Genomic DNA, 10,940 nt, shown 5'->3' on the forward strand with positions numbered 1-10,940 from the left:
TCACCACATGGCTATTATTTTAATCTCCATAAAATTTCAATTTTAGAGAAAATACTTATGGCCGACTCTCACGAGGCTTATACATGGGGGGTTCTTTATTAACCATCTTCCCAACTCCGATACATTCCTAGTTTCATTCTATGTGGCGCAAAAGAGTTGTTAATACCATTTGTAAATCAATGAGCATATTTAACCCTAAAGTTCATCCTACTAGCCAAATTCTTTACCATCTATGCCCAAACATACACTGCCCCCCACCCACTAAGGATAAAATAGTACTTTGGGCTCATCTCATCAGGGAACTTTAAGCCCTTGCCATTAGCAAATGCCCTCAAAGGGTTTTAATTTCATGGAAACAACAATGTCAAAATAACAGAATTTGTGAGTTTAATAATCGATTATCTTACAATAGACTATCTCAACAATTAAGTATGGACGGTCAAAAATCAAACTCCAAGGAGAAAGAATAAATAACCCATAAGCTTTAGATATGTATCCTTGAAATCAAATTTTAGAATTACAAATTTTGATGCTCCTTTGTTCCATAAGAAGTTACCTTGGAGTGTAGCACCTTTGAACATAAATTGACACGTAATTGTAAAACACAAATGTTAGTACCATACAGCCCACAGTGAATTCCTACGGTAGTGACGTCAGCCTACAAAGACAGTGATGCATAGCCCAAAATTATCTGGTGAAGAACCCTTACAGCTCCTTCCAAATTAAAATAGATTTGAGGTATTCTTTCAACCCTCACTCTCAAAAACGTGGTGCATCCCGTGAAGCAGCTGCATTGACTCTTAACGCTCGGCCCTCTATCTCCTGCAAAGACCAAGGTACAAGCCAGTTAAAAATGTGATACACGTGAACCCACACTGAGTTTACAGTCAGCCATCTTGCTACCACACTGTTTTTTGTAGTGACCAGCAAAGAAAGAGAGAGCGAGGAGGAAGAAGAGGGAAGGGGGGGGTAATGTGGGGGCGGAACAAGATTGAATCTCACTACTGGAAAGGAGAAAATAATTTATCAACTATGGATTCGGAAGGAAGCAAGAGCCGAGAAGAGGGGGAAAAGGTGAAAGATTAATGGGATCAAACAGACATCTCGCCAATTGGGTATGTGATAAGAGATCACAAGGCTACTCGAAAAGAAACAAAATAAAAGCCATGTGCAGCTATTTTAAGACTGCGCCTCCTTTGCTTAAGAAAAGACTTGACATGAAGAAAAGCTTTTTGGTGAACAAAGTTTAACTTCAAAAGAAACAGGAACTGCACTCACACTTCCATCCAATGCTGCCATGGCTTTCTCCATTTCAGCAGCTGTAGACATCACTACAAATCCAAAGCCACGAGACCTTCCACTATCACGATCCCGCATAACTCGAGCCTCCTGCACTATGCCATGTGCACTAAAGAGTTGCTCGAGGCTAGAATCATCGACTCTCCATGGCAAATTGCCTATATAGATCCTATTTTCACTCATTGACGGCGTCGGTCTGCTCCTTGCACGAGACCTGCTGTTTTGATTTGTCTCATGTGGCCGTCTCTCAACAAAATCCATCCTAACGCATTTGCCTTGAAATCTCTGCAAAATGTTAAAATTAACATTTAGAATAAACACACAACCAGGGGAAAGCAAAATAAGAATAATGGCATGAAGTTGAAAAATCCTTGCATTCCATCACACCAAATGCATAATAACATTAATGCCTTGAAAACTGCCACCAAAAGCATGCAAACTGGGGAAAACCTACGTGGGCTCTGAAAACATCATCAGGACCAAATCCCTATTATCATAATGTCACACATGTGCCAACTGTGTGCCACAGCTATGACGGAATCATCGTAGAAGCTCTAGAAATATTGAGAAGCATAGCAAACCTAGCCGTGTTGTTTCATGTAAACTGTAAAGGAAGCTTACAAGGCTCCCCATTCACCATTACAAAGTACTTGTCTTATGGTGCACATGTGCAGGATCGGAATAGAGTTTAAGCCAAACTACAGCTGCAAGGGAACCAGAACAGCAATGGAAACATTTCTTGCCACACGATCATGGCATTACCACATCACATTTTTCCTTCAATGTACACACCTACCCACTGCACAATGTACAAACAAACAAAGGTAGCTGGTGGAGGGGATAGGGGGTAGATAAACATCCTAAACGGTATATTTGATGGGTTTGGATATTTCCCAGGTACATTTAGAAACATACAGCACAAGTAGAAGGGCATGTAAACCCAACTGCCCAAGAACCTGGAAATGCAATAATAGATGATTTAACCTACATAGGCAAAACAAACAGCGCGATCTTAACATCATGAAGTCATCCACAAGATCAATCCCTAAACTCCGCTGTTAGGGACTCGCTACTATCATGACCACCTATGTCATCAGCACCAAATCATATGTAGACCACTGTACAACGGCATGCTCTCGCTGTTAGAGATCACTGACCCGCATGTAAGCCCCGACTTGAGGAGCGCAAAGGGTTAGTATATCAAGAATTAAAGTTATCAGACATGAACAGTTGTATTAAGAAAGGAGGGAACATAAGTAAAATGCGCCTACAACTCTAATGAAAGATAGAATTTACCGCTCCATCCAATTGTGCAACAGCAGCACAAGCTTGGTCTAAGGATTCAAGAACAATAGAACCAGAGGCATTTCCTTCCTCCTCTGTGTTGTTTGTAATCTGTACAAAACCAAAAAACATTGATAAGAGCTCCACTCATCAAAAGCAATCACGAGTCTCCAAAGTAGAGAGTCATTGAACCTCTATTATGTATTGAGAGTGAATGATCATATCATAATTCAAAGAACAAAAACGTGGTGCTAGACCTCTAACAAAAGTATGAAGCCATAACTATCTACGGACTTGGAAAGTTGACGCCACCCACAATCATGACCACTGTGCATTAGTGGGAGCAGAATAGAAAAGGACAGACCATTACATTAATAATAAAGTTCCTCTATTTTCAAAAAGATACAAAAAACGAATAAAAAGAAGAATGTAGTTCATTTCAACATACAACCCCAACCTTCGCATCTTAGTGTTTTGTTGATAATTTGCCACTATAGAGTGGTGGTAAACACGCTCATCATACTGACTACCCGTATCCCAAGAAGAGCTAATGCAAGGGCTTCAACCTTGCTTAAGTACATGTTGAAGACTATTAAGCGTGATCACCAAATGAGATTTACAGGGCAGGGATTGTAAGCTCACTGGACATCTTTGGCAAGAATATGCGACACCTGTGGGATACAAAACCTTAGTTCTACCAGTGCTTTCCTCTTCAATGGCACACACTGAAAGGATCTATACCTAAGACCATGATTCTCCTGTCAACTCTATCGAAAATTCTTGCACTTTTTCTACCAAATCGCAAGACAAAGAAAATATATCCTGTAACCGGCCTTCAACAAACCAAAGGGCAGTAATCTTTGTCTACTCGATCATCAAGCCCATAAAGAGCCACAATTCAAGCTTCAGTCACTTCAATCACTTAACAATGCTTAGAAATAAACACTTAGAAATAAACTTCAACAACAATGTGAGGCTAGAATGCCCCTGCTCAGTGAAAACAGTACACAACACGCCCACTGGCCCAAATGCCTTGGCGCCCCTTTCGGTATTTATTTAATGCTTCTGAAGGGAAATGCTTTACACCAGGGGTTCACCCCTGCACTGCTCTTCTCTGCAAATCCTCTATCTGTCTTCTGTGCATCTAATCCAAGTGCACCACTAGAAAACCAGTAGCAAGGCAATCTAAGGCATCCACTTCTGACATGACCCAACTGAAAGGCATTAAGGCATCCAATCCACTTGCAAACTGTGCTCAAAGCAGCCTCAAGGCTATCACATGCATCCACACTGTCCTTAAGCCTTTTCCCCAGGAACACCCTTGCCTCTGCCTCTAGGTGCTTGCTAGAACCTGAGAGAGACCAGAAAGGTCTGCAAAACACCACATCTGCACTGCAAAATGCTTCAAAGCAAGAAATGTAAACAAATGGAAGTCTAAATCCAAATACTCGCTGTCCGTGGCAGAGGGTGTTAGAAATGACCCAACAGAGGATACGCACAGCGGAAGACTGATAGTATTGCCCAGGAACTCACACAGTGTGGTGTGGGGTGTGGAATCACAAACTTCTTAAACTTATGTGCATAGATGTGCAAGCCAGTAAATAGACAATGCTCAGAGACAAATATAGAAGCAACACTTTATATTTCCGTCCGTCCATAAAGTAGGATAGGATACAATACCAACTGGTTCTCCTACTAGATGTCAAGCACTTCTAGATCTCTGAGCCCACGTGCTCCACCTTGAGCAAGTGTAGACTCTCTGTCTAGAGTATCCTCTTGGCTGTCTGGAAACCAGCCTAGGTGGGCAGCCTCCTGTGAGCTAGGTCTGCAGCACAAGGTACTTCTTTCTCCTCCTGAATGTGGGCCCAAAGGTAGCCCTGCTGCTGCTCCTTCTGCTAGTCGATTGGCTGCTCCACATGATGTGAAATGAGGCCAAGGGGTCTCTCCTTTTATAGGGCACAAGGCCTGCCCCAAAAACCGACGAGCAGCCTCAATCTGGCCGACCCAAACAGGCCGACCAGGCTGCTGCAAAACAGCCCTATAACCAGGGCCCCTGGCCCGCAAAACTAGGGCTTTGGCCCTCACTTCAAGGGCTGATGCCCTCTTATATATGCAGGGTCCAGCCCCCTTCTGCCCTGCCATTTTCTAGGCATGGTAGGCTGGCTGGAACCAGACTAATACCTGGCTGACCAGGCTGCTGGTAACCCCGCCATGTTGCGCCTCTTCTCCAGCACCGTACAGATCCGTACACCCTGCTGATGTCATCACACCCTTCGCAGGGCCCTGTTGCAGGCTGCATGCCTGCTCATTAGTTCCGTCTTGCCAGGCCAGATCCCGGGCTTCATACCCCCGCCATCTTTCCTGCACAAGGTCTCCTTTGTGCTGCCCATGTAGCAGCCTAATCAAGCCTTGGTCTACCTCCCCCATGCTCTCCTCATTTGGGGGCTTACAGATGGGGAGGTGACCTTTCCAACAGAGGGGCGAGCTCTGTTCCTCGCGCCTATCCTCTAACAGGCTCCTAGCAGGGTGTAGGTGACTTCCAGCTTCAGGGAGATGAAAGAAGGAGCAAAAAGAAGGCGGAAGGAAGACTTGCAAAGAGCTGAAGAGGCTGTGCCATGTGGTCCACAGATCTGCCCCAAAGTGACTGCCTCAGGATCAGTGCCAGAAAAGTCACCTCAAGAAGTGTGCCAGCCCTCGGAAAATGTGCCAGACTCCTCCGAACACGAGCTAGGTGTCCATACCGCTGCTTGGGAAGCGTGCCACCAGTCTGTACAGTCTGTATGGATCTGTACGGCTGTACGGCCTGCAATAAAGGCTCCGTACAACCTGCTTTGGGATGCGCACGAACAGCTAGGCTGCTTCGGGTGAGTGCAGGAGCTGGGGAAGAAGACAGAGCAGCCTCAAATGCAGGTTCTGAGCAGCAAAAAACAGCTGGAAGAGCCAGAAAATGCAACGAAATCTACCTGCAAAGATTTTGCTAGGCTTGCAATGCCATAGGAGGGTGAGGTGGAAGAAGGGCATGCGCCTGTATGCATGGCACTTGGCCCTTCATTAAAGCTCTAACCAAACTGACCAAGGACAACGTTGGTTGTCCTTGGGCCCAACTTTTAGACCCCTCTCCAAAGCCTTTGCCTTGCCCCTAGGACCTAGTGGTGCACCTAGACTTTGCCCCTAGGAACTTCTTGGAAGTGGGCACTTCCTCTAGCCAGTCCCTCACGACCAAACTGTTACTAAACTTAACCCTGATTAACCTCGGGTTAAGCGTGGGTTGAGTTACAAAGCACTTTACATCACTTTTCACGTCCCTGTGATAGATCCTCTCTTCACAACAATGACTCCTTACATTCTATCTCCCTTTGCCTTTTTCTTCTCTACTCAATGCAATCATACTCTTTGATCTTTCCCTTGCTCTTCCACACCATGTTCGTTGCCTAAATAGCTCTGTGACAAATGTCTCCTCATTACTCCTATTCATACATAATCTGTAAAAAGATTGGCACCTATTGGACTAATTGCTTTGGTGGCTGCAAGGGCAACTAGACAAAATATGGATTCCTCACTCCATAAAAATTCTAGCTCAATATACAAGCCCACAAATTGATTTGGGAAACTTAATGTATGAAGCTTAAAACCCTAATGTAGAAATTCTACCAAGTACGATTAGAGAGCTATCTCCATCTATTAACTAGAACAAATGGTCATAATTTTGGATCAAAAGGGGACCTCGTTTGAATGTCTAGTTCAACTTGCTAGGGGATCCTCCTATCTAAGGGCTGCTATTATCTGAGGGTTCCTTTGATAGCTCAACGGTGTCTTCAGCGAGAGAGTGGACCCTCAAATGAGATTCGGCATCCATAAAGAGATTTGGGAGCAAGATCCCAACTTCCATTGGCTTGCAGATAGACACACGTGTGCTCATTTGACCTCTAGGAGACTAAGGGCACACAATGTCCGAAGGAAGATGGCCTCTCCCTACTGTTCTTCTGCACTTTCTCGGAGCATCTAAGCAGCCCCGCTACTGTTCTTCCGTACTTTCTGGGAGCATCTAAGCAGCCCCGCAGCGCTTGACCTTTCAGGAGACTTTTGAATCAAGGACCAAGGTAGTTGCAACAATCCCTTGCCTATTTGGATACCGCATACAATATCTTGGCCAAGGCCTTGACCTTGCAGTTGCACCCTGACAACCCCGACATTATCCACAACATGCAGCCAAGTTTTGTCTAGGAGAGCGGTACACATCTTTATTTTCTGAGAGGCCGCTTAGTGGGCACATCAAGAGTCTCATCCTCCTTGCAATCTGACTATTGATTTAGAGAACGCCTACAACAAGGTATACTCGGCCTTCTTGGAGGGGACCATAGGGGTATGCAAGATCTAAGATCCCTATGCGCGCAGCCCACCCTCTTGCTCTCTCTCAGTGAGGCAAGGCTGCCCCTTGGCCCCTTTCCTTTTCTTGCCGGTGGCTAAGGCCTTGAGCATTTCCTTAGATCGAAGGAGGCTGGCTTGGCTGGGATGCACTTACAAATCCGGTAAGAGGAGGAGCTCTTGGCCTCAAAGTTTGCAGTCGACATGGCCCTCTATGTGGAGGGCACAGCTGCTGGCCTAGAGTGGATGAGGCACCTATTAGAGGCCTATTGTTGGGCACGAATTCGCTTCCTCACTACATCAGAGGAAGCACTTGCACTTACAAAGGGGTCTGGCCTTCAAATGGGTACCTCAAGGGTAGACAACACGATACATGGGCTGCCAGGCAAGCCTGGATATTTTAACAAATCAACAGGTAGCTTTGGTGCTGGAGATGTGCATTAAAAGTTTCTTTACTGGAGCTCATCCAGGTTGTCTCTGGCCAACAGAGCCATTGTGGTGACCCACATGATTCTCTTGGCCATAATCGATTACATCGCAACATGTTGGTGCTTCCATAGAGCATGTATAAGACAACTCAAGGAGTTGCTTTGAAACTCTATTTCACCAAGCTTGATGGGAGACGGCAGTGATCCTCCACAAATGCACTTTTGGGCAAGCCATCATTACATAACTCACTTCAAACATAGAGCCCTTGCTTCAATAGGGGCTCCTAGAGAACACGCCTCGCATGGAAGGTCAATAGCAACAATTATACTTTTACAGAGCCCCCCCTAGTGGGAAAGGGTTCGCCTTTGATGCGGAGCTTAATTAGGGTATGGCAACACCTCTCTTCTGGCCTCATCCGGACCAGCCCACAAAGCAAAAAAAAGTTCAAGCACCAGCCCTTGATTTGGCATTCAAAGGTTTGTGATTAAGAGGGAGCACATGCTAGGCCAACTTGACCAGAATTTTCGGAGGACAAGACATTTATTGCACAAACCAAGGGTTGGAAAAAATTAAAACTAGCAAAAGGCAAGTCCACCAAAAAGAAGAATAACATCAATTCTGACAAGGACGAGGCTTCTTCTAGTGGGTTGCGACGAGCCTAAAAAGCATGCGAGAGACTCCTTGAAAAAGAACGCAGATCAAAGGGTGGAGGAGCCCAGCTTGAGTTAGAGGAGTCAAACGCATCAACTAATTTGGTAAAAAAAAGAACGTTCTTGGTGATGACTCTGAGCGTTGCTAAGATCAAGTATGGAGGAACTAGTAGTTTTTGTGAAGATGAAGGCCATTTGTTGCTCACACTGTTTTTGCACACCGATCTGAATTAAGCACCTTCCTTCTAACAAAGGTGCTTCTCCTTCAAATGTCAGAGCAAGGGCTCAAAATAAAACCAAGAATCAAGGTGGATGTTTCGTCTGCTGTTTACATGTCAGCAGTTCCACGCAGCCCTTGTTCTTGCACACAGTGTACAATAATTGAGACCGGTGCACTTCTAGCCAGCCTCATTTCCTTTCTGTGACATTTACCGAATATGTCCCAGAGTACTGAGAAGCCTTAGAATCCTCACTCACTAAGCCTACTTTTGACATTATTACAACAGTTGCCACCACAGTACACCTCTCTAAAGAACCGTCGAAGGTATACAATGAACCTGCCCAAGTGAAGAAGTAAAAGCAGGGCCAAAGGAGGAGAGGAGTAATAGAAGGGGGATGAATGTACAGAGGCGTAGTTTGGGCCCTCACCTCAGTAATGAACAGGTTACTGGAGCTAGAGCAGGATCATAGAGATTAGCAGGACAGAGGAAAGGGTAGTAAGTACATGGAGAGTACTGGGAGAGTGAGCAGGTGACTGTGTCGAGGCAAGGAGAATAAAACAGGAATAGAGGAGCATTTCCAATGATCGATTCAAATTATATAAACCCATTCACCCAATGTGAGTGGGGCTACATATGTAGTAGCTCAAACTCCCCTCCTCAGTCGTTACCCCTCCTCTGTCCTTAACCCTCTAAATCAAATAAAACTGCTTAAGCTGAACTTGCAAAGATTAATTTCTGTGCATGGCTCCGTGGGCTGCATGAAACTCCAGGAGCTGATTTTTTTAGTGTAGAATCCGACATGTTATTGATGGAAATAACACTTTTTTTTGGCAGGCACAAAGCATCGAAAAATTATCGGTATATCCGTCAGTAAATGCGTGTCGATATGTACCGATCGAAAAAGTGTCAGTATATACTGACTTTGGGAAAGCATCGATTATACTAACACTTTACAGAAGCTTTTTAAAAAAATTGTGGGGGTAGAATAGGCCTTGCTTGAGCTCCATTCTGCCCCACTATTGTATGTATTATATTAAAAGGTAATAGTTACAACAAGTTCATGCAAAATTGCCTAAAACTCTCCAATCATCACGTCTTATGCTCTCCCTTAGGGGAGATAAAATGGAAACATTGAAGAAGGTATACTAAATACAAAATGTCGCCGTTCAGTCGCCCAGAATTCGACCCTCACCCACCTTTAAAAATGCGATTGCGAGGACCAACTCAGACGGGGAAAAGCAACGTACCTCGAGACTCTCGACCACGGCTCCACAGGTCCCGAAATGATCAATGAGCGCCTGGCGATCGCAGTTATAGGGCAGATTGAAGAGATTCAACTTGCTTCCCACGGGAATGCCTTCTGTGTAAGGTATGTGAAAGAAGTCGGAGTTGAATGCTAAGACGGCACTTCTGCAAACCTTTTTACGAGATGACAAGCAAAGCAAGCTGATGTGCCTAGCCGAGCAAGGAGAGGTATGTGTGTGTGAGGACCCAGTTGAGGAGAGGGAAGAGCAAGGCAGAGCGACCTTGTCCAGTGAAGAAGCTCGGCTTAAGCTGCTTTGGGTGATGGAGAGGCGAGCGACATCCACAGACACACACAAGGAAGATCCAGCCATAGCTCTCTCCCTTTGAAAGAGGAACAACCTCACAAACTTAGAAGATAAAACTTTAGGCCACTTTCACACGGTGTGTTCACATAAAACATTTTTGTCAAAACTTGGGGTTTCTCAAGAATTTGAGCTTTTTTATAATGTATGGGGGGACGTAGACTAACTTTTTCATATTCCTATTTGTTTTGGACCATAGAGGTTAATTCACTTATGTCCATAGATTAATTGATTTATTAGCACTGCCCCCTAGGGGCAGATGATAGCAAGGAAAACCGTTACCCGTTTAAAGCGGGTGTGACCATCTCTCTCATCATTTGGTAAAGGAAACTTGATGTTTTCATCGTCTCTCTTCTCAACCTGTATCTTCTTCTCAGTCATCTCGTCTTTGAAGTTTCGTCCTTTTCACATTGTTGCTCATTCGTGCTTCTTGTCGTTTGGGTGTCGATTTCTCTGAAGAAAAGTCGACCTGTTGCTCGTTTGTTTGTTCTTCTTCTCGTTTGGCTGTGGATTGCTCTAAAGAAAAGTCGACTTGTTGGTCTCGTGTGTAAGGTGATTTTGATTTTCTTTGTCGTTTACTTATTCGTCTGTTTGCTCATGCTGATTTTTACGTCTACTTGGAGGTCATTCTTGACCTGGATGGGAAACTATTGCCAACCTCAATTCTCCTTCTTCAAAGCTTTGAGAGCTTCCGAGCTCCATAGCTATGACCTCCCAACTCAATTCTCCTTCTTTGGAGCTTTGAGAGCTTCCAAGCTCCATAGTTATGGATTCCCAGCTCATCCTTGGCCTGCTTGACCACCTTTCTATGCTTTGCCTCCCTCGCATCCCTTCTCCGTCGTCCATTGTCTCCGACTGCTCCTCTTGGCGTCGCCTTTTCCTCTCCCCCTCCCCCTCCTTGCGATCCCTCCACTCCTCCCTCGGCTTCCCTCCTCCTCCCTCCCTCTACACTCTCCTCCGCTCCCTCGCCTCTCATTCCTTCTCCTGGCATGTCGGCTCCGGCCTCTACACGCTAGACCCCAACTCCCATGCTAGCATCTTTGCCTATGGTTGTATGGAGCCGAATTCCTCACCTAGTGATACCA

General features: G+C 45.1%; 1 protein-coding gene across 1 annotated transcript; it reads right to left on the reverse strand.

The window, feature by feature from the left end:
* Positions 1-460: 460 nt before the first annotated feature.
* LOC147895853 (28 kDa ribonucleoprotein, chloroplastic-like) lies at positions 461-9,900 on the reverse strand. Its single transcript, XM_087382840.1, has 4 exons — positions 9,496-9,900; positions 2,596-2,694; positions 1,279-1,584; positions 461-822 (listed from the first exon to the last, which is right to left on the reverse strand). Exons 1-4 carry the CDS (start codon positions 9,862-9,864, stop codon positions 760-762), a joined length of 837 nt encoding a protein of 278 aa, XP_087238966.1. The 5' UTR covers positions 9,865-9,900; the 3' UTR covers positions 461-759.
* Positions 9,901-10,940: the final 1,040 nt, after the last annotated feature.

The sequence above is a fragment of the Dipteris shenzhenensis genome, chromosome 12, assembly GCF_047967505.1.
Source record: "Dipteris shenzhenensis isolate YYH24624 ecotype China chromosome 12, Dip_SZ_1.0, whole genome shotgun sequence".
In the NCBI taxonomy this organism is placed as follows: Eukaryota; Viridiplantae; Streptophyta; class Polypodiopsida; order Gleicheniales; family Dipteridaceae; genus Dipteris; species Dipteris shenzhenensis.